The 24,966-nt window shown below is 43.4% G+C and overlaps 1 protein-coding gene across 4 annotated transcripts in view; it reads left to right on the forward strand.

Moving 5' to 3' along the window:
* sec22a (SEC22 homolog A, vesicle trafficking protein) overlaps positions 1–24,966 on the forward strand; it is a 242,686-nt gene that overhangs the window by 70,958 nt on the left and 146,762 nt on the right. For all 4 annotated transcript variants that reach the window (XM_063051333.1, XM_063051332.1, XM_063051329.1 and 1 more), the window contains exon 5: positions 11,254–11,372. In XM_063051333.1, the coding sequence (XP_062907403.1) occupies positions 11,254–11,372 (119 nt within the window). The remainder of the gene's footprint in view (positions 1–11,253; positions 11,373–24,966) is intronic.

Genomic DNA, 24,966 nt, shown 5'->3' on the forward strand with positions numbered 1-24,966 from the left:
TCGGTGGGGAGGGATGGGAGGGACGAATGGACAAGGGAGTCGCGTAGGGAGCGATTCCTGCGGAAAGCCGGGGGGGGGGGAAGATGTCCTTGTTGGTGGGATCTCGTTGGAGGTGGCGGAAGATATGGAGAATTATATGTTGGACCCGGAGGCTGGTGGGTTGGTAGGTGAGGACCAGGGGAACCCGATTCCTAGTGGGGTGGCGGGAGGATGGAGTGAGAGCAGATATGCGTGAACCAACCTGATGGCATGAACATTGACTTCTCTAACTTCCGTTAATGCCCTACCTCGCCCTCGTACCCCATCCGTTATTTATTTATTTATTATATATATACTTTCTCTCTCTGTCCTTTCTCCCTCTGTCCCTCTCACTATACTCCTTGCCCATCCTCTGGGCTTCCCCCTCCCCCTTTCTTTCTCCCTGGGCCTCCCGTCCCATGATCCTCTCATATCCCCTTTGCCGATCACCTGTCCAGCTCTTGGCTCCATCCCTCCCCCTCCTGTCTTCTCCTCTCATTTTGGATCTCCCCCTCCCCCTCCCACTTTCAAATCTCTTACTAGCTCTTCCTTCAGTTAGTCCTAATGCAGACTGTACCTGTTGCGTTCACCAGCAACTTTTATGCGTGTTGCTTGAAATTCCAGCATCTGCAGATTTCCTCGTGCTCACTATGTGTTGGTAGTTTGTTCCAGAGTACATTGACAGTGTGAAGTGTTTTATGTGCTTAATATAAGCAAACACCTTGTCAGTGGATTTAATGGGCATGACATTCTGAACTGCTGTTCCATCTTTTTAAATTGGATTTGATAAACTTTAATCAGAATCTATTGAAAAGGATATTATGCAGAATGAAACTAGTTCTTGTAGATGACAGCATGGGCTCTTAAGCTTTAGCGTAAGCTGTAGGGCTTAAGGGTCAGTAATTTTAAATTCCTTGGTATTGCAATATCAGAGCATCCGTCCTGGGTCTACCACAAAGAAGCCGCAACAACACTTCTGTTTCATTAAAAGTGTGCACCCATTCGTAATGTCATCTAAAACTCTGACAGACTTCTATAGATACACAGTGGAGAGTACCCTGACTGGTTGCATCACAGCCTGCTGTGAAATCACCATTGCTCAGGAATGGAAAAGTTTATAGATAATGATCTATATAGCTTTGTCCATTACAGGCAAAGACTACCTCACCATTCAGTACATTTACAAGGAGTGCTGCCACAAGAAAGCAGCATCCTTTATCATAAACACAAAATACTCTGCAGATGCTGGGGTCAAAGCAACACTCACAACATGCTAGAGGAACTCAGCAGGTCGGGGCAGCATCCATGGAAACGATCAGTCAACATTTCGGGCTAGAACCCTTCGTCAGGACTGAAGAGGGAAGGGGCAGAGATCCTATAAAGAAGGTGGGGGGAGGGTGGGAAGGAGAAGGCTGGTAGGTTCCAGGTGAAAAACCACTAAGGGGAAAGATAAAGGGGTGGGGGAGGAGAAGCAGGGAGGGGATATGCAGGAAAGGTGAAGAAGGAATTGGGGAAAGCACAATGGGTAGTAGAAGGAGGCGGAACTGAGGGAGGTGATAGGCAGCTGGGGGAGGGGGCAGAATGAAATAGGGGTAGGGGAAGGGAGGGGGATGGAATTACCGGAAGTTAGAGAATTCTATATTCATACCAAGGGGCTGGAGACTACCCAGACAGTATATGAGGTGTTGGCCCCTATCCCCTATGCAACCATAATAAAGCAATTTTCTACCTTTATGCTTTGAAGGCATAGCCACTTGCTGAATTATAACGCTCTAGCTCTCTGTTCAATGAAAGGTTCTTCATGGGTGGGAAATTCGGGCCACTCTTAAAGAGCAAAAGCTATTCGAGAAAATAGCTGGGATTCCCTTCGTTTATTTGGGACACTATGCCACAATTGGGGCAGGAGACTATTGCCAAACAGTTTGCACTTGTGTGGCTGTTAGGTACAATACTGTGTTTAGAGCAAACAATCCTTAAATAGTATGTGTTTTTGTTCAAAAAGCAGTGATTTTTGTCACTATTAGTTGGTGAGAAATAAGCAGTAAGACAACTCAGAACTGTTTTACTCACTGTCTTTTCAAGCATTCAGGCTTGGAAATGCAAGAAATGGCCTAGAGTGAAATGAAACAATTTCATCTCCTTAGCAAGTTAGGAACTATGCAGAATTTGAAGGTAGCAACAATCATTTTGTTTTGAAGAATACATCTCACAATGCAATGAACACATCATCAGTGATGTAACTTGCAGTCATTGGGTGTTTTGGGTCTTTCAACATCATAAGACCATAAGCCATAGGAATAGAATTAAGCCATTTGGCCTATTGAGTCTGCTCTGCCATTCAATTATGGCTGATCCTTCTTTTTTCTCCTCCTCAACCCCAGTTCCCAACCTTCTCCCTGTAACCTTTGATGCCAGTTTCCAATCAAAACCTATCAATCTCTACCCTAAACACACCCAATTTCCTGGCCTCCACAGCTGCATGTGGCAACAAATTCCACAAATTCACCACCCTCTGGCTAAAGGAATTTCTCCGCATCTCTGTTTTAAATGGATGCTCCTCTATCCTGAGGCTGTGCCTTCTTGTCCTGGACTCTCCCACCATGGGAAACATCCTTTCCACATTGACTCTGTCTAGGCTTTTCAACATTTGAAAGGTTTCAATGAGGTCCCTCCTCATCCTTCTATATTCCAGCAAGTAAAAACACAGAGCCATCAAATGTTCCTCGTATGATAACCCTTTCGTTCCTGGAATCAACTTTGTGAACCTTCAAAGAAGGAAGTCTGAGAATCGGAGCGGGAGTGCGGAGGAAGCCATTTTTGAATTTTGAATTTTTCATTTTTTTTTCCATGGGTGTTCAGAGAGGCGGGACTGCGCAGGCGTGTGACGTCGGGCAGTGAAGCGGGGAAGATTTAAAAGGAACAGAGCCTTATACAGCGGGCAGCGGAGTTTGCGGGCTGCGGAGTGAGCTGGGAGCAGAGTGAAGGCTAAAGAGCTTTGGCTCACGGGGCTTAGGCGGAAACGGGTGAGGCGAGGAAGGTTTGGTATTCATTTTTTGTTGTTATTTGAGGAGAGGGGCAGGATGAGTGTGAGGGCAGTTTGTTGTTCTTGGTGCCGGATGTGGGAGGCCCTGGAATCTCCAAGCCTCCCGGACGTCCACATCTGCGCCAGGTGCACCGAGATGCAGCTCGTAAGGGACCGCGTTAGGGAACTGGAGCTGCAGCTCGATGACCTTCGTCTGGTCAGGGAGAGTGAGGAGTTGATAGAGAGGAGTTACAGGCAGGTGGTCACACCGGGGCCACAGGAGGCAGACAAGTGGGTCACGGTTAGGAGGGGGAAGGGGAAGAGTCAGGTAATCAAGAGTACCCCGGTGGCTGTGCCCCTTGACAATAGGTACTCCTGTTTGAGTACTGTTGGGGGGGACAGCTTACCTGGGGGAAGCGACGGTGGCTGTGCTTTCGGCACAGAGTCCGGCCCTGTAGCTCAGAAGGGTAGGGAAAGGAAGAGGAGGGCAGTTGTAATAGGGGACTCAATAGTAAGGGGGTCAGATAAGCGATTCTGTGGACGCAGTCCAGAGACCCGGATGGTAGTTTGCCTCCCTGGTGCCAGGGTCCGGGATATTTCTGATCGTGTCCCAGATATCCTGAAGTGGGAGGGTGAGGAGCCAGAGGTCGTGGTACATATAGGTACCAATGACATAGGTAGGAAAAGGGGAGAGGTCCTGAAAGGAGAATGTACGGAGCTAGGAAGGGAGTTGAGAAAAAGGACCGCAAAGGTAGTAATCTCGGGATTACTGCCTGTGCCACGCGACAGTGAGAGTAGGAATGCAATGAGGTGGAGGATAAATGCGTGGCTGAGGGATTGGAGCAGGGGGCAGGGATTCAAGTTTTTGGATCATTGGGACCTCTTCTGGGGCAGTCGTGACCTGTACAAAAAGGACGGGTTACACTTGAATCCTAGGGGGACCAATATCCTGGCGGGGAGATTTGCGAGGGCTACTGAGGTGGCTTTAAACTAGAATGGTTGTGGGGTGGGAATCATATTAAAGAGACTAGGAGAGAGGAGGTTAGTTCACAACAGGGGGATGGGAACCAGTGCAGAGAGACTGAGGGGTGTAAAATGAGGGTAGATGCAAAAAGTAGTAAGGTGAAAAGTAAAAGTGGCAGGCCGGCAAATCCAGGGCAAAAATCAAAAAGGGCCACTTTTCAACATATTTATATAAGGGCTAAGAGAGTTGTAAAAGTGAGCCTGAAGGCTTTGTGCGTCAATGCAAGGAGCATTCGTAACAAGGTGGATGAATTAAAAGTGCTGATTGTTATTAATGAATATGATATAGTTGGGATTACAGAGACATGGCTCCAGGGTGACCAAGGATGGGAGCTCAACATTCAGGGATATTCAATATTCAGGATGGATAGACATGAAAGAAAAGGAGGTGGGGTAGCATTGCTGATTAGAGAGGAGATTAACGCAATAGAAAGGAAGGACATTAGCTGGGAGGATGTGGAATCAATATGGGTAGAGCTGCATAACACTAAGGGGCAGAAAACGCTGGTGGGAGTTGTGTACAGGCCACCTAACAGTAGTAGTGAGGTTGGGGATGGTATTAAACAGGAAATTAGAAATGTGTACAATAAAGGAACAGCAGTTATAATGGGTGACTTCAATCTACATATAGATTGGGTGAACCAAATTGGTAAGGGTACTGAGAAAGAGGATTTTTTGGAATGTATGTGGGATGGTTTTTTGAACCCACATGTCGAGGAACCAACTAGAGAGCAGGCTATTCTAGACTAGGTATTGAGCAATGAGGAAGGGTTAATTAGCAATCTTGTCGTGAGAGGCCCCTTGGGTAAGAGTGAGCATAATATGGTGGAATTCTTCATTAAGATGGAGAGTGACATAGTTAATTCAGAAACAAAGGTTCTGAACTTAAAGAAGGGTAACTTTGAAGGTATGAGACGTGAATTAGCTAAGATAGACTGGCAAATGACACTTAAAGGGTTGACGGTGGATATGTAATGGCAAGCATTTAAAGATCACATGGATGAACTACAACAATTGTTCATCCCAGTTTGGCAAAAGAATAAATCAAGGAAGGTAGTGCACCCGTGGCTGACAAGGGAAATTAGGGATAGTATCAATTCCAAAGAAGAAGCATACAAATTAGCCAGAAAAAGTGGCTCACCTGAGGACTAGGAGAAATTCAGAGTTCAGCAGAGGAGGACAAAGGGCTTAATTAGGAAGGGGAAAAAAGATTATGAGAGAAAACTGGCAGGGAACATAAAAACTGACTGTAAAAGCTTTCATAGATATGTGAAAAGAAAAAGATTGGTTAAGACAAATGTAGGTCCCCTACAGACAGAAACAGGTGAATTGATTATGGGGAGCAAGGACATGGCAGCCCAATTGAATAATTACTTTGGTTCAGTCTTCACTAAGGAGGACATAAATAATCTTCCGGAAATAGTAGGGGACAGAGGGTCCAGTGAGGTGGAGGAACTGAGGGAAATACATGTTAGTAGGGAAGTGGTGTTAGGTAAATTGAAGGGATTAAAGGCAGATAAATCCCCAGGGCTAGATGGTCTGCATCCCAGAGTGTTTAAGGAAGTAGCCCAAGAAATAGTGAATGCATTAGTGATAATTTTTCAAAACTCTTTAGATTCTGGACTAGTTCCTGAGGATTGGAGGGTGGCTAATGTAACCCCGCTTTTTAAAAAAGGAGGGAGAGAGAAACCGGGGAATTATAGACCGGTTAGCCTAACATCGGTGGTGGGGAAACTGCTAGAGTCAGTTATCAAAGATGTGATAACAGCACATTTGGAAAGCGGTGAAATCATCGGACAAAGTCAGCATGGATTTGTCAAAGGAAAATCATGTCTGACGAATCTCATAGGATTCTTTGAGGATGTAACTAGTAGAGTGGATAGGATGTGGTATATTTGGATTTTCAAAAGGCTTTTGACAAGGTCCCACACAGGAGATTAGTGTGCAAACTTAAAGCACACGATATTGGGGGTAAGGTATTGATGTGGATAGAGAATTGGTTGGCAGACAGGAAGCAAAGAGTGGGAATAAACGGGACCTTTTCAGAATGGCAGGCAGTGACTAGTGGGGTACCGCAAGGCTCAGTGCTGGGACCCCAGTTGTTTACAATATATATTACTGACTTGGATGAGGGAATTAAATGCAGCATCTCCAAGTTTGCGGATGACACGAAGCTGGGTGGCAGTGTTAGCTGTGAGGAGGATGCTAAGAGGATGCAGGGTGACTTGGATAGGTCAGGTGAGTGGGCAAATTCATGGCAGATGCAATTTAATGTGGATAAATGTGAGGTTATCCACTTTGGTGGCAAGAACAGGAAAACAGATTATTATCTGAATGGTGGCTGATTAGGAAAAGGAGAGGTGCAACGAGACCTGGGTGTCATTATACACCAGTCATTGAAAGTGGGCATGCAGGTACAGGCGGTGAGAAAGGTGAATGGTATGCTGGCATTTATAGCAAGAGGATTCGAGTACAGGAGCAGGGAGGTACTACTGCAGTTGTACAAGGCCTTGGTGAGACCACACCTGGAGTATTGTGTGCAGTTTTGGTCCCCTAATCTGAGGAAAGACATCCTTGCCATAGAGGGAGTACAAAGAAAGTTCACCAGATTGATTCCTGGGATGGCAGGACTTTCATATGATGAAAGACTGGATGAACTAGGCTTATACTCGTTGGAATTTAGAAGATTGAGGGGTGGATCTTATTGAAACGTATAAAATCCTAAAGGGATTGGACAGGCTAGATGCATGAAGATTGTTCCTGATGTTGGGGAAGTCCAGAACGAGGGGTCACAGTTTGAGGATAAAGGGGAAGCCTTTTAGGACCGAGATTAGGAAAAACTTCTTCACACAGAGAGTGGTGAATCTGTGGAATTCTCTGCCACTGGAAACAGTTGAGGCCAGTTCATTGGCTATATTTAAGAGGGAGTTAGATATGGCCCTTGTGGCTAAAGGGATCAGGGGGTATGGAGGGAAGGCTGGTACAGGGTTCTGAGTTGGATGATCGGCCATGATCATACTGAATGGCGGTGCAGGCTCGAAGGGCCGAATGGCCTACTCCTGCACCTATTTTCTATGTTTAACCTCCTTTGGACCTCCTCTTCAATGCCAGCACATCTTTTCTTAGATGAGGAGCGCAAAACTATTCACAATACTCAAGGTGAGGCCTCACCAGTGCCTTATAAAGCCTCAACATCACATCCTTGCTCTTGTATTCAAGACCTCTTGAAATAAGTGCTAACATCGCATTTGCCTTTTTCACCAGTGAGTCAACCTGCAAGTTAACCCTTCGGGTCTTTTGCACAAGGACTCCCACGTCCCTTTGCATTTCAGGTTTTCGGGTTTTCTCCCCGTTTAGAAGATAGTCCGCCACATATATTTCTACTATCAAAGTGCATGACCATGTATTTTCCAACATTATATTTCATTTGCCACTTTCTTGCCCATTCTCCTAATCTGTCCAAGTCCTTCTGCATCCTACCTGTTTCTTCAGCACTACCTGCCCCTCCACCAATCTTTGTATCATCTGCAAACTTGGCAACAAAACCGTCTATTTCATCATCTAAATCATTTATATACAGCATTAAAAAAAAGTAGTCTCAATACCGACCTCTGTGGAACACCACTAGTCACTGGCAGCCAACCAGACAAGGATCCTTTTATTCCCACTCGCCACCTCCTACCAATCAGACAATGCTCTAACCATGTTAGTAACTTTCCTGTAATAGCACAGGCCCTTAACTTCGTAAGCAGTCTCATGTGTGGCACCTTGTCGAAGGCCTTCTGAAAATCCAAATATACAACATCCACTGCATCCCCTTTATCTATCCTACTTGTAATCGCCTCAAAGAATTCCAACAGGTTCATCAGGCAGAATTTTCCCTCAAGGAAACCATGCTGATTTTGTCCTATCTTGTCCCGTGTCACCAAGTACTCTATCACCTCATCCTTAACAAATGACTCTTAACAACTTCCCAACCACTGAGGTCAGGCTAAATAGTCTATAATTTCCTTTCTGCTGCCTTTCTCCTTTCTTAAAGAGTGGAGTGGCATTTGCAATTTTCCAGTCCTCTGGCACCATGCAGAGTCCAATGATTTTTGGAAGATCATTGCTAATGCTGCCATAATCTCTACCGCTACTTCTTTCAGAACCCCAGGGTGCAGTTCATCTGGTCCGGGTGACTTGTATATCTTGAGGTCTTTCAGCTTTTTGAGCATCTTCTCCCTTGTACAGGTGTCCCCCGCTTTTAGAACGTTCGCTTTACGAAACCTCACTGTTATGAAAGACCTACATTAGTTCCCTGTTTTCACTAACAGAAGGTGTTTTCACTGTTACGAAAAAAGGCAGCGCGTGAAAAAAAGTAGCGCACGATAAAAGGCAGCGCACGCCCTGAGCAGCCGCTCTCCTCCGGAACAGCATTCTAGCCGGCATTGCTTAAACACGTGCCTGTGAGCAGGCGTTTGCAAGATGAATTCTAAGGTATCAGAAAAGTCTGAAAGAGCTTGTAAGGATGTTACACTTAGCGTAAAACTAGACATAATTAAGCATTTTGATCGTGGTGAAAGAAGTAAGGACGAAGTGAGTTTGGCTTGTGGAAGTTGACGAAGATGATGTTGAAGAGGTTTTGGCATCCCATGACCAAGAACTGGTAGGTGAAGAGCTGATGCAATTGGAAGAGGAAAGGATAACAGTCGAAACCGAAAGAGTAATGATAAAGTACAACTTTAATTTTGAAAGGGTATGTTGGTTAAGGCATATTTGCAGGATGGTTTGAGTGCTTACAAACAACTGTATGATAGAAAAATGAGCAAGGCTCAGCAGTCAAGCATACTGTCGTTTTTCAAGCCTTCCACGTCAGCCACAGCAGACGACGAACCTCGACCTCCGACATGGGGGAAGGCAGAGATAGAAGAAGATGACCTGCCTGCCCTAATGGAAACAGACGACGATGAGATGACACCCCAGTGTCCCACCACCCCAATCCCCAGGCCGCAGACAGATACCGATTCGCAGAGAATGCAGCGGTAGCCAGGAGGCACACAGCACATCTTTAAGAAAAAAGCCAAAATAAACATGCTAATTAATTAGGTGCTGCCCGGCACGTAATTGTCAGCCCAGATCAGAGGCGATGGAATTGGCAATCAGCTCTTTACTTCACCCCTCCCCCTCCCAGTTTCACCTATCACCTTGTGTTTCTCCATCCCTCCATTCCCCACATCTTTTTTTCTCCATTCCTGCTGAAGGGTCTCGGCCTGAAACATCGATTATACTCTTTTCCATAGATGCTGGCTGGCCCGCTGAGTTCCTCCCGCATTTTGTGCGTGTTGTTAGTGAGATAGTGTTCATGGTTTCATTGTCCATTCACAGCTCTGATGGAGGAGAGGAAGATGCCACTCCTAAAACATTGAGTGCATTTCTTAAGGCTCCTGTATCAGCTCCCTGATGATAGCAGTGAGAAGAGGGCATGTCCTGGGTGGAGAGGGTCCTTAATGATGGATCCTGCCTTTTTGTGGTACTACCTTTTGAAGATATCCTCGATGGTGTGGAGGCTAGTGCCCATGATAGAGCTCTCTGAGACAACAACCCTCTGCAGTTTTTTCCAGTCCAGTGAATTGTCACTTCCATACTAGATGGTGATGCAACCAATTAGAAATAAAAATACTTAACAAGAACTGAAAACTTAAAAATCCTGAAACAAACAGGAATTCTGCAGATGCTGGAAATTCAAGCAACACACAGCAAAGTTGCTGGTGAACACAGCAGGCCAAGCAGCATCTCTAGGAAGAGGTACAGTCGACGTTTCAGGCCGAGACCCTTCGTCAGGACTAACTGAAGGAAGAGTTAGTAAGAGATTTGAAAGTGGGAGGGGGAGGGGGAGATCCAAAATGATAGGAGAAGACAGGAGGGGGAGGGATGGAGCCAAGAGCTGGACAGATGATTGGATCCCGCCACTAAGCACATCTTTCCCTCCCCCTGCTCTCTGCTTTCAGCAGGGATCGCTCCCTACGCGACTCCCTTGTCCATTCGTTCCCCCCCCATCCCTCCCCACTGATCTCCCTCCTGGCACTTATCCTTGTAAGCGGAACAAGTGCTACACATGCCCTTACACTTCCTCCCTTACCACCATTCAGGGCCCCAGACAGTCCTTCCAGGTGAGGCGACACTTCACCTGTGAGTCCGCTGGGGTGACATACTGCGTCCGGTGCTCCCGATGTGGGCTTCTATATATTGGTGAGACCCAACGCAGACTGGGAGACCACTTTGCTGAACACCTACGCTCTGTCCGCCAGAGAAAGCAGGATCTCCCAGAGGCCACACATTTTAATTCCACATCCCATTTCCATTCTGACATGTCTATCCATGGCCTCCTCTACTGTAAAGATGAAGCCACACTCAGGTTGGAGGAACATCACCTTATATTCCGCCTGGGTAGCCTCCAACCTGATGGCATGAACATCGACTTCTCTAACTTGCGCTAAGGCCCCACCTCCCCCTTGTACCCCATCCGTTATTTATTTTTATACAGACATTCTTTCTCTCACTCTCCTTTTTCTCCCTCTGTCCCTCTGACTATACCCCTTGCCCATCCTCTGGGTTCCCCCACCCCCTTGTCTTTCTCCCCGGACCTCCTGTCCCATGATCCTCTCATATCCCCTTTACCGATCACCTGTCCAGCTCTTGGCTCCATCCCTCCCCCTCCCGTCTTCTCCTATCATTTCGGATCTCCCCCTCCCCCTCCCACTTTCAAATCTCTTATTAACTCTTCCTTCAGTTAGTCCGGTCGAAGGGTCTCGGCCTGAAATATCGACTGTACCTCTACTTAAAAATCCTGAACTGTTTTGCTGCGTTAGCTAGCAGTTACAGCTTTGAAGAAATCACATTGCAGTTCTTCAAAATGGCCTTTTGATAAAATTTCCCACAAAGCAAGATGTTATTGCCTTTCTGTAACACTTCTTTTCCTCTTCTGATCAAGGGCAGTTGCTGTGGGAAAACTGGAAATCCAGGATATGGTACTCATGGACTGATCATTGGGTCCAAGATGTGGTTTCATATCAACACGTGTAGTAATCATTAGGGGCTGACAGATATTTCCAGCTGAACAAATGTTGGTGTCAACAAATATGTTAGAAGCTGTAATATGCATCCGAATTCATGGTGCCGCTTTTTTACTGTTGGTTTTGTCGCCACAGCTCCCAATCAGCGACTGGAACCAGTGAAGCTGCCAGGAGTTATATCTTGTTTACTAAGTCTGCTTTGTGCAGCTTTAAATCTAATCCGTGGATTTCATGCAGTGGAAAATTTATTTCAGGTGAGATGTACAGTATTTCTTCGAGTCGTGTGTTTACTTTCTTAATTAAATTTCAAATTAAATGCATTTCAGTCTTTCATGCGTCATGTTTAAGGATCAATGTAAATACAGATCGTTTTGTTTTAATTTCCCATCTCTCAATCCCAATGCAAATATTTTCAGTCTTGTCTGAGAGGTGACCAACAGTGCTCTGTAGCACTGGCAGAATCAGAATCTGAGACTAAGCCGACCCATGCAGTTGTCAGCCACAGAATAATCCTCAGAAGGCACAGGGCAGTGGATATGTGAAATTCATCACACAGACGGACCTTGAGGCCAGGACATTGGGTAGAGATTCAGTGGCCACTTGTTAGCTACTGAGTATATGTTCATTGAGTTCTGTTGCTGTTGTCCATCCACTTCAAGGTTCAAAGTGTTGTGCATTCAGAAATGCTCTTCTGCACACCACTGTTGTAATGCGCAGTTATTTGAGTTACAGTTACCTTCCTGTTAGTGTGAACTAGTCTGGCCATTCTCTTCTGACCTCCCTCATTAACAAGGTGTTTTCACCCATAGAACTGATGCTCACTGGATTTCTTCTTGCATCATTCCCTGTAAGCTCTTGAGACTGGCACCAACAATCATTCCACGGTCAAAATCATTCAGATCCTATTCCCTCCCCCTTCTGCTGTTTAGTCTGAACAACAGTTGAACTTCTTGACCATATATTAATGAGCAGGTATACAGGTGTACCTAATAAAGTGGTCACTGAGTATATGTAAAATGGTGGTTGATAGGTTAAAGATTAGTAAGGGTGTCAAAGGTTACAGGGAGAAGGCAGAAGAATGAGGTCGAGAGGGTTAATAAATCAGCCATGATGGAGCATACTCAATGGGCCGAATGGCCCAATTCTGCTCCTATTTCTTATGATCTAGAATAGAATTGGCAGAGTCCTTACTTCTGCTTTTAAGTGGTATAGAGCAAAGGATATTAATAAACCCTAGAAAAAAAGAGAATTCTCATTAAGTTCTGAGCTCAAGTAATGAACCTTATTAAGTGGAGGCAGGCTATGGTTGATGACTGCAACTGAGTATGACATTAGGTTAAATCGTTCTGATGCAATTACTTCTAAGCACATTGAGCAATTGTCTTCATTCACCTCCAAAGATATGTGAGTGTGTTGAGCCTGTTTTAAGAAGAAATAGCATAATATGGAAAGTGTAGGTTATAACCTGTCTTGGTTCTGCAAAAACAATCATTATTCAGTCAACGTCAAGGTGAATTGCTGTCCCTAGGATATGCAGCTGTGTGATTATTACAAATACACTCAGTGCCCATTTTATTAGCTACACCTGTACATCTGCTCGTTAATGCAAATATCTAATCAGCCAATCATGTGGCAGTAACTCAACGCATAAAAGCATGCAAACATGGTTAAGAGGTTTAGTTGTTGTTCTTTACCATCATGTGATCTAAGTAAGTCAGGGGTCCCCAACCTTTTTTGCACTGCGGACCGGTTTATTATTGACAATATTCTTGTGGACCAGCCGACCGGGGAGGGGGTAGGGTTGCCAACGGACAAGAGGAGTAGTCAAATACGTTGTGTTTACCCCGAGAAAGACTACATTGACATGAAGCCTTGCGCGGGCACCTGTGTGTGCATGCTTGTACGTGCCGATTTTTTTCTACAAATCATTTTTGGCGATTCTGTTTGGGGGCGGGGGTGTTAATCACGACCAGACTATAGGTGATAAGTGGCTGATACACTCAATTTCGTTTCTAAAAGGGTTTATCTAATGAATTTAATATTAAACACACAGCACATATTCTCCTCGCATGAATATAGTGATAAGTCAATTATCAGGGGAGGACGGGAGCTTGAAGTACGTGTTGAACGAACTCCCAGTAGAAGTGGTAGAGGCAGGTTCGATATTATCATTTTAAGAAAAATTGGATAGGTATATTACAGGAAAGGAATGGAGGGTTATGGGCTGAGTGCAGGTTGGTGGGACTGGGTGAGAGTGCGTTCGGCAGGGACTAGAAGGGCAGAGATGACCTGTTTCCATGCTGTAATTGTTATATGGTTATATAAGTCACTTATAAGTCAACAGCATCATAACATTTTAAGTAACGTTGGGATATTAAACATACAGCACATATTTTCCCCGTATGAACATATAAAATCATTGCAACACACCAATATCGCTGAATCAGTGGGAGCCCTGGGCTGAATACTTGTTCCCTGCAACAAGACAGTGCCATCGAGGGGTGATGGGAGACAGCAATACTCGAAGGGGGTTCCTTATGTCCAGTCTATTCCGCAATTTAGTTTTCGTCGCATTCATTGCAGAGATATGTTGGAAATGGAAGCAACGTTTTCAGTGCTTTCATGGTTATCTCAGGATATTTAGCCTTGACTTTGATCCAGAATGCCGGCAGAGATGTTATGCCAAACATACTTTTCAGCCTGCTGTCATTTGCAAGTTTGAGGAATTGATCTCCTTCCCGCGCTGACATGGATGACGCGTGGGTAATGACCTCACGTGAGTTCAAGCTCAACAGTGGCCATGACAGGGAATGAGGAAAGTTGCAGCTGACTCCTATCGCCAAATCATATTGTTTCCTCACGGCCCGGTAGCACATGCTTTGCAGCCCGGTGGTTGGGGCCGCTGAAGTAAGTGACTGTGGAATGATTGTTGGTGCCAGGTAGGGTGGTTTGTGTATCTCAGAAACTGCTGATCTCCTGGGATTTTCACGCACAACAGTCTCTAGAGTTTACAGTAAATAGTGTGAAAAACAAAATACATCTGTGAGCAACAGTTCTGTAGGAAAAAAATGCCTTGTTAATGACAGCCAAGGAGAATGGCTAGACTGGTTCAAAGTAACAAGAAGGCAACATTAACTGAAAGAACCACACATTACAACTGTGATGTGCAACTCTGAATGCACAACACGTCGAACTTTGAAGTGAATGGGCTACAGCAGCAGAAGACATTCACTGGCCAATTATTGAGGTACGGGGATACCTGATAAGGTGGATACTGAGTGTATATTTATCAGCTTTCTCTTCTAATTCTTCAAGGGGTTTGTGATTGTGACACAACTCTAATCAAATACATTTCTAGCAGTGATGGATGCAGTAAATAATTTGCAAAGCAGTGGCAGTGTTCTATATGCTACTTCAAGGTGAATGCCTGAGATGTAATGTATATTGTGAAAATGAGAGGCATTGTGAAAATGTGGATAGTCAGAGGCTTTTTGCCAGGGCTGAAGTGGCTAGTACGAGAAGGCACAGTTTTGAGGTGCTTAGAAAGAGGTATGGAGGAGATGTCAGGGGTAAGTTTTTTACGCAGAGAGGGGGGAGTGTGTGGAATGGGCTGCCAGCGATGGTGGCGGAGGCGGGTACGATAGGGTCTTTTAAGAGACTCCTGGATAGGTACATGAAGCTTAGAGAAATAGAGGGCTATAGGTAACCCTAGGTAATTTCTAAAGTAAGTACATGTTCGGCACAGCATTGTGTGCCAAAGGGCCTGTATTGTGCTGTAGGTTTTCTATGTTTCTAAAACTGTACTCCAGACCCAAGCCTGTTTTACATTGAGCTTTTGATCATTTATTCCTTCTTAATATATTGGCTTGAATAGAAACTAAATTGATCAACATTGTCAATCCATTTGAAGCAAGTCGGCAGTAAACAAATGTATTGACTTTTTAACGGTTTTAAATGCAACCTTTCACAGAGAGGTATTGTGAGTTGTTGAATAGGACAAGCAATTCTAAATTGCAAATGTATTTAGAATGATTTTCCATTAGCAATCAAATAGGCTTTTGACCTTGATTTGAAGAGGTGAGCACAAGCAAGACTATTAGTAGTAGTTGATAGAGAATTGTGTGCATTTCTGGTCTCCTACCTACAGGAAAGATATCAATAAAATTGAAAGAGTGCAGAGAAAATTTGCAGTGATGTTGTTAGGACTTGAGGACTGGAGTTACAGGGAAAGTTCAAAGTACATTTACAGTGGGATGCAAAAGTTTGGGCACCTGGTCAAAATTTCTGTTACTGTGAATACTTAAATGAGTAAAAGATGAACTGATCTCCAAAAGTCACAAAGTTAAAGATGAAACATTCTTTTCAACATCTTAAGCAAGATTAGTGTATTATTCTTGTTTTGTACAATTTTAGAGTGAAAAAAAAGGAAAGAAGCACCATGCAAAAGTTTGGGCACCCCAAGAGATTTGAGCTCTCAGATAACTTTTACCAAGGTCTCAGACCTTAATTAGCTTGTTAGGGCTGTGGCTTGTTCACAATCATCGTTAGGAAAGGCCAGGTGATGCAAATTTCAAAGCTTTATAAATATCCTGACTCCTCAAACCTTTTCCCAATAATCAGCAGCTGTGGGCTCCTCTAAGCAGCTGCCTAGCACTCTGAAAATGAAAATAAATGATGCCCACAAAGCAGGAGAAGGCTTATAAGGAGATAGCAAAGCGTTTTCAGGTAGTCGTTTCCTCAGTTCGTGATGTAATTAAGAAATGGCAGTTAACAGGAAGGTTGAAGGTCAAGTTGAGGTCTGGAAGACCAAGAAAACTTTTCAGAGAGAACTGCTCGTAGGATTGCTAGAAAGGCAAATCAAAACCCCAGTTTGACTGCAAAAGACCTTCAGGAAGATTTAGCAGACTCTGGAGTGGTGGTGCACTGTTCTACTGTGCAGGGACACCTGCACAAATATGACCTTCATGGAAGAGGCATCAGAAGAAAACCTTTCCTGCATCCTCACCACAAAATTCAGTGTCAGAAGTTTGCAAGGGAACATCTAAACAAGCCTGATGCATTTTGGAAACAAGTCTCGTGGACTGATGAAGTTAAAATAGAACCTTTTGGCCGCAATGAGCAAAGGTATGTTTGGAGAAAAAAGGGTGCTGAATTTCATGAAAAGAACACCTCTCCAATTGTTAAGGATGGAGATGGATCGATCATGCTTTGGGCTTGTGTTGCAGCCGGTGGCACGGGGAACATTTCACTGGTAGAGGGAAGAATAAATTCAATTAAATACCAGCAAATTCTGGAAGCAAACATCACACCGTCTGTAAAAAAGCTGAAGGTGAAAAGAGGATGGCTTCTACTACAGGATAATGATCCTAAACACACCTCAAAATCCACAATGGACTACCTCAAGAGGCGCATGCTAAAGGTTTTGCCATGGCCCTCATAGCCCCTGACCTAAACATCATCGAAAATCTGTAGATAGACCTCAAAAGAGCAGTGCATGCAAGACAGCCCAAGAATCTCACAGAACTAGAAGCCTTTTGCAAGGAAGAATAGGTGAAAATCCCTCAAACAGGAATTGAAAGACTCTTAGCTGGCTACAGAAAGCTTTTACAAGCTATGATACTTGCCAAAGGGGGTGTTACTAAGTACTGACCATCCAGGGTGCCAAACTTTTGCTTCGGGCCCTTTTCCTTTTTTGTTAATTTGAAACTGTAAAAGATGGAAATAGAGAAGTAATCTTGCTTAAAATATTAAAGAAATGTGTCACCTTTAACTTTTTGCCTTATGGAAATCAGATTATCTTTTACTCCTTTAGTTATTCACAGTAACAGAAATTTTGACCAGGGGTGCCCAAAATTTTGCATGCTACTGTATGTCACCATATACTAAAGTCATAGAGTCATAGAAAAGTACAGTACAGAAACAGGCTGTTCGGTCCACCTAGTCCATGCTGAAACCATTAAACTGCTTACTCCCATCGAACTGCACTGGGACTATACTCTCCATTCCCCTACTGTCTATTAACTTATTCAAACTTCATTTAAACATTGAAATCGAGCTTGGATGCATCATTTCTGCTGGCAGTTTGTTCCACGCCCTCATTACCCTCTAAGTGAAGAAGTTTCCCTTTGTATTCCCATTAAACTTTTCACCTTTCACCCTTAAACTATGACTTCTGGTTGTAGTCCCACCCAACCTCCGTGGAAAAGGCTTGCTTACTTTTACTCTATACTCCTCATAATTTTGTATACCTCTATTAAATTTTTCCTCAATCTTCTATGTTCCAGTGATTGAAGTCCTAACCTATTCAATCTTTCCTTATAACTCAAGTCCTTCAGCCCCAGCAACATCCTTGTAAATTTTCTCTGTACTCTTTCAACCTTATTTACATCTTTTCTGTAGGTCTGTAACCAAAACTGCACAAAATACTCCAAATTAGGTCTCACCAATGTCTTATACAACTTCAACATAACATGCCCACTGATCTTAAACACAAAATAATCTGCAGATGCTGGGGTCAAAGCAACACTCACAACACGCTGGAGGAACTCAGCAGGTCGGGCAGCATCCATGGAAATGATCAGTCAACGTTTCGGGCTGGAACCCTTCGTCAGGACTGAAGAGGGTGGGGCAGGGGCCCTATAAAGAAAGTGGGGGGAGGGTGGGAAGGAAAAGGCTGGTAGGTCCCAGGTAAAAAACGGGTAAGGGGAAAGATAAAAGGGTGGGGGAGGGGATATGCAGAAAAGGTGAAGAAGGAATAGAGGAAAGCCCCCGCTCGCTTTCACCATTCCCCATTCCCTTACCTGCTTATCACCTCCCTCTGATGTTCCTCCCCCTTTTCTTTCTTTCCTGGCTTTCTGTCCTCCCCATTAGGTTCTCCCTTCTCTCGCCCTGTATCTCTTTCACCAATCAACTTCCCAATTCTTTACTTCACCATTCCCCCTCCCTGTTTCACCTGTCACCTGTTGTTTCTCCCACTCCTCCCCCAACCTTTTAAATCTGCTCTTCATTTTTTTTCTCCAGTCCTGCTGAAGGGTCTTAGCCCAAAACATCGACTGTACTCTTTTCCAGAGATGCTGCCTGGCCTGTTGAGTTCCTCTAGCATTTTGCTTGGATTTCCATCATCTGCAGATTTTCTCTTGTTTGTGATCCCTTCTCCTGTATTCAGTACTCTGATTTATGAAGGCCAATGTGCCAAAAGCTTTCTTTATGACCTTATCTACTTGTGCTTCCACTTTCAATGAATTATGGACCTGTATTTCCAGATCCCTTTGTTCTACCACACTCCTCAGTGCCCAACCATTCACTGTGTAAGGCTTAGCCTGACTGGTCCTACTGAAGTGCAAAATTTTGTCTACATTAAATTCCATCTGCTATATTTCAGCCCCTTTTTCTAACTGATGCAGATCTCTCCACAAGCCATGATACCCTTCCTCATTGTCCACTACACTCCCAATCTTGGTGTCATCCACTAATTTGCTGATCCAGTTAACTACATTATCATCCAGATTGTTGATATAGATAACAAACAACAACAGACCAAGTACCGATCCCTGCAGCACTCCATTAGTCACAAGCCTCCAGTCAGAGAGGCAAGCAACTACTACCACTCTCTTGCTTCTCCCACAAACCTGATGTCTAATCTAATTTACTACCTCATCTTGAATTTCGAGCGACAGCCTTCTTGAACAACCACCTATATGGGATGTTGTCAAATGTCTAAAGTTCATGTAGACAATGTCCACTGCCTTGCTTTCATCCACTTTCTTGGTAATTTCCTCAAAAAACTCTATAAGATTAGTTGGACATGACCTACCATGCACAAAGCTATGTTGACTATCCTTAATCAGTCCATGTCTATCCAAATACTTATATATACAGTCCCTTAGAATACCTTCCAGTAACTTTCCCACTACTGATGTCAGACTCACCAGCCTGTAATCTCCTGGTTTATGTTTAGAGCCCTTCTTAAACAGTGCAACAGCATTGGCTACCCTCTAGTCCTCTGGTACCTCTCCTGTCACTAAGGATGATATAAATTACTCTGCTAGGGCCCCAGCAATTTCTGCATTTGCCTCCAGTAGAGTACTCTGAGATTCATTTTCCTGCAGAAATACAATAGAATCAATGAAAAACTAAACACAAATGAAGATTGACACTCAATGCACAAAAGACAAACTGTATAAATACAAATAATAAATAAGTAGCACCGAGAACTTGAGTTTAAAGTCCTTGAAAGTGAATCCGTAGGCTGTGGAATCAGTTCAGTGCTGAGGTGAGTAAAGTTATCCACGCTAGTTTGAAAGGTTAGGAAGTTTGAATAGGTACAGGGATGAATGAGATTTGGAGGGATATGGTCCGGGTGTAGGTAGGTGGGGCTAGGCAGAAGATCAGTTTGGCATGGACCAGATAGGCCAAAGGGCTTGTTTCTACACTGCAGTACTTTATGACTCTAAATAAGAGAAGACTGTTTTCAAAGGGCAATGTTACCAATGTAAGGAAGTTGCTAAACACAGGAGTACTTCAAAACACCTGATACTTTTTGTGACATCACTGTCATCCACCACAGTTTGTAATTTGTAATTGAGACATTGATGCACTGAGGCAAGCCTCAGAATACAAGAATGTCCCTTTATAAGAGAGATAAGGAGGAATTTCTTTAGCCAGAGGGTGGTGTAAGAGGGGAGAAAGGCAAAAGAAAGGAAATTATAGGCTAGTGCTTGGGAAAGTGTTGGAGTCTATTATCAAAGTCAGCATGGTTTCTGTAAAGGGAAATTTTGCCTGACAAATCTGTTAGAGTTATTCGAGGAAGTAACAAGCAGGGTGGACAAAGGAGAGGCAGTGGATGTCATTTACTTGGATTTTCAGAAGGTGTTTGAAAAGGTGTCACACATGAGGCTGATTAACAAGATAAAATCCTATGGCGTTACAGGAAAGATACTAGTATGTATAGAGGAAGGTGCCTTTTTTGGATGGCTGCCGGTGACTAGTGGTGTTCCTCAGGGGTCAATATTGCGGCGCTACTTTTCACATTGTTTGTTGATGATTTAGTTAATGGAGCTGATGGCTTTGTTGCAAAGTTTGCAGATGATACAAAGCTATGTATCATATCTAGCCAGGGCTGAAATGGCTGGCACAAGAGGGCACAGTTTTAAGGTGCTTGGAAGTAGGTATAGAGGAGATGTCAGGGTTAAGTTTTTTACTCAGAGAGTGGTGAGTGCGTGGAATGGGCTGCCGGCAACAGTGGCGGAGGCGGATACGATAGGGTCTTTTAAGAGACTCCTGGACAGGTATATGGAGCTCAGAAGAATAGAGGGCTATGGGTAACCCTAGGTAATTTCTCAGGTAAGGACATGTTTGGCACAGCTTTGTGGGCTGAAGGGCCTGTATTGTGCTGTAGGTTTTCTACGTTTCTATGATATGTGGAGGGGTAGGTAGTGCTGAGGAAGCAATGCAGGTCTTAGACAAATTGGAAGAATGGGCAAAAAAGTAGCAGATGGAATACAGTGTTAGGAATTGTATGATACTGCATTTTGGTAAAGGAACAATAATGCCGACTATTATCCAAATGGGGAGAAGGTTTAAACATCAGAGGTGTAGAGACACTTAGGAGTCCTCGTGCAAGACACCCAGAAGGTTAATTTACAGATTGAGTCTGTGGTAAAGAAGGCAAATGCAATGTTGGCATTTATTTCAAGGGGAGTAGAATATAAAAGCAAGGAGATAAAGCTGAGCCTTTATAAGACACTAGTCAGGCCACACTTGGGAGTACTGTCAATGCTTTTGGGCTGCATATCTCAGAAAGGATGTGTTGTCATTGGAGAGAGTCCAGGGGGGGTTAACGAATGAGGAGCATTTGGCAAATTTGGGCCAGTACTCAACTGGAATTTTGAAGAACACATGGTGATCTCATTGAAACCTACGAAATATTGAAAGGACCAGATAGAGTGGATTTGGAGAGGATGTTTCCTGTGGTTGGGGTATCTAGAACTAAAGGGCACAATTTCAAAATTGAGGGGTGACCCTTTAGAACAGGGGTAAGGAGGAATATTTTTATCCAGAGAGTAGTGAATCTGTGGAATGCTCTGCCACAAACTGCAGTGGAGGCCAAGTTTGTGGGTATATTTAAGGGGGAAGTTGATAATTTCCTGATCGGTCAGGACATCAAAGGATATGGTGAGAAGGCAGGTGTATGGGGTTGAGTGGGATCCGAGATCAGCCATGATGGAATGGCAGAGCAGACGTGATGGGCCAAATGACCTAATTCTGCTCCTGTGTCTTATAGTCTAACAGGAATAAAGAGAGATGAAGCATTCTGAGTAGAAATTTGTCTTGGTAAGATGAATAAGATATTTGACAATCAAGATGACATTAGATGTTTAAGTAAGGAGAGACTACACGGAATCAAGCTGATTCCTTGGGGTGGGAGAGTAATTTTAGCCTCGCAGAAACTTTTTGGGAGTAGAGGCACAATGGGGAAAAAATGGGGTGAAGTACAGTTCATGACTGGTGCAACTTGACGTTTGAGTGATTAAAGGAAGTTATTCTAACCCTATAGTCATAATTGCTGCAGCTACAGTTAGGCAGTGTTATTTTAGGCTCTCAGCAGTCCAAGTATATTGGAACCGGAAAAACAGATTTCTACAGTGAGCACATTTCGAGTGCTATGATTAAGATATTTCAAATTCTAAAATGAACTAATTAAAAAAAATACTTGTATGCAATTGCAATAAAGGCTAATAAAACTAAAATAGGGCTGAAAACTGGCAGTGTAAAAATATTGAATCCCTCCACAGTAATTAACATATTTGATAAATTCTATGAGTAATTCCAGTTAACAGCAAAATCATTAACACTTTTAAATCAAACTATGTGATTTGTGAAAGTATTATAAGGATCAGAAATTGTTAATGTTTCTTTATTGACACAATTCTGATACAATGGGATGTATGTTTACTGATCCAAGACGGATAATGTGATATGTGGGAGTGGTGTGGAAATTTTGTTTTTGTTAACCTTTATTTAACAACAAGAGTTGGGAAGAAACTTTCCTTCCTTGAAGAGATAAAAATAATTGGATATCTTTCAGAGCAAATATGGGTATGGGGAAAGGAGTGCAAATTGCTAAGTGTATATTTACTTTGCTGTGTATTATTATAAATTAAACTTATGTAGATTTTCATGATGATCATTTATATCTTATATAACCATATAACAATTACAGCACAGAAACAGGCCATCTCGGCCCCTCTAGTCCATGCCGAACTCCTACTCTCACCTAGTCCCACCGACCTGCACTCGGTCCATAACCCTCCATTCCCTTCCTGTCCATATATCTATCCAATTTAACTTTAAACAACAACATCGAACCTGCCTCAACCACTTCTGCTGGAAGCTTGTTCCACACAGCCTCCACTCTCTGAGTAAAGAAGTTCTCCCTCATGTTACCCCTAAACTTTTGCCCTTTAACTCTCAACTCATCTCCTCTTGTTTGAATCTCCCCCACTCTCAATGGAAAAAGCCTATCCATGTCAACTCTATCAATCCCCCTTATAATTTTAAACACCTCTATCAAGTCCCCTCTCAACGTTCTACGCTCCAAAGAATAAAGACCTAACTTGTTCAACCTTTCTCTGTAACTTAGGAGATGAAACCCAGGCAACATTTTAGTAAACCTCCTCTACTTTCTCAATTTTATTGACGTCTTTCCTATAATTCGGTGACCAGAACTGTACACAATACTCTAAATTTGGCCTTACCAATGCCTTGTACAATTTCAACATTACATCCCAACTCCTATACTCAATGCTCTGATTAATGAAGGCCAGCATACCAAAAGCTTTCTTCACCACCCTATCCACATGAGATTCCACCTTCAGGGAACTATGCACCATCATTCCTAGATCCCTCTGTTCTACTGCATTCTTCAATGCCCTACCATTTACCATGTATGTCCTATTTTGATTAGTCCTACCAAAATGTAGCACCTCACATTTTTCAGCATTAAACTACATCTGCCATCTTTCAGCCCACTCTTCTAACTGGCCTAAATCTCTCTGTAAACTTTGAAAACCTACTTCATTATCCACAACTCCACCTATCTTAGTATCATCTGCATACTTACTCATCCAATTTACCACCCCATCATCCAGATCATTAATATATTTGACAGACAACATTGGACCCAGTACAGATCCCTGAGGCACACCGCTACACACCGTCCTCCAATCTGACACACAGTTATCCACCACTACTCTCTGGAATCTCCCATTCAGCCACTGCTGAATCAATTTTACTACTTCGCTATTAATGCCTAACGATTGAACCTTCCTAACTAACCTTCCGTGTGGAACCTTGTCAAAGGCCTTACTGAAGTCGATATAGACAACATCCACCGCTTTACCCTCGTCAACTTTCCTAGTAACCTCATCAAAACATTCAATAAGATTTGTCAAACATGACCTTCCACGGACAAATCTATGTTGATTGTTCCTAATCAGACCCTGTCTATCCAGATAATTATATATACCATCTCTAAGAATGCTTTCCATCAATTTACCCACCACTGACGTCAAACTCACAGGCCGATAATTGCTAGGTTTACTCTTAGAACCCTTCTTAAACAATGGAACCACATGAGCAATACGCCAGTCCTCCGGCACCATCCCCGTTTCTAATGACATTTGAAATATTTCTGTCAGAGCCCCTGCTATTTCCACACTAACTGCCCTCAAGGTCCTAGGGAATATCTTGTCCGGACCCAGAGACTTATCCACTTTTATATTCCTTAAAAGCTCCAGTACTTCGTCTTCTTTAATCGTCATACTTTCTATAACTACCCTTCTTGTTTCCTTTACCTTACACAATTCAATATCCTTCTTCTTAGTGAATACCGAAGAAAAGAAATTGTTCAAAATCTCCCCCATCTCTTTTGGCTCTGCACATAGCCGTCCACTCTGATACTCTTAGGGACCGATTTTATCCCTCACTATCCTTTTGCTATTTATATAACTGTAGAAACCCTTCGGATTTATTTTCACCTTACTTGCTAAAGCGGCCTCGTATCTTCTTTTAGCTTTTCTAATTTCTTTCTTAAGATTCTTTTTACATTCTTTATATTCTTTGAGCACCTCATTAACTCCAAGCTGCCTATATTTATTGTAAATCCCTCTCTTTTTCCGAACCAGGTTTCCTATATTCCTTGAAAACCATGGCTCTCTCAAACTTTTAACCTTTCCTTTCAACCTAACGGGAACATAAAGATCCTGTACCCTCAAAATTTCACTTTTAAGTGACCTCCATTTGTCTATTACATCCTTCCCTTAAAACAAATTGTCCCAATCCACTCTTTATAAATCCTTTCACATCTCCTCAAAGTTAGCCTTTCTCCAATCAAAAATCTCAACCCTAGGTCCAGTCCTATCCTTCTCCATAATTATATTGAAACTAATGGTATTGTGGTCACTGGACCCGAAGTGCTCCCCAGCACATACCTCCGTCACCTTCCTATCTCATTCCCTAACAGGAGATCCAACACTGCCCCTTCTCTAGTTGGTACTATCTTGCACACATATGACAAACTCCAAACCATCTAGCCCTTTTACAGAATGGGCTTCCCAGTCTATGTGTGGAAAATTAAAATCTCTCATAATCACAACCTTGTGCTTACTACGAATATCTGCTATCTCCTTACAAATTTGCTCCTCTAGTTCTCGGTCCCCATTAGGTGGTCTATAGTACACCCCTATAAGCATCACTACATCTTTCCTATTCCTCAATTCCACCCAAATAGCCTCCCTGGACGAGTCCACTAATCTATCCTGCCAGAGGACCACTGTTATATTTTCTCTG

The sequence above is a fragment of the Mobula hypostoma genome, chromosome 6 (genome assembly GCF_963921235.1).
Source record: "Mobula hypostoma chromosome 6, sMobHyp1.1, whole genome shotgun sequence".
In the NCBI taxonomy this organism is placed as follows: domain Eukaryota; kingdom Metazoa; phylum Chordata; class Chondrichthyes; order Myliobatiformes; family Myliobatidae; genus Mobula; species Mobula hypostoma.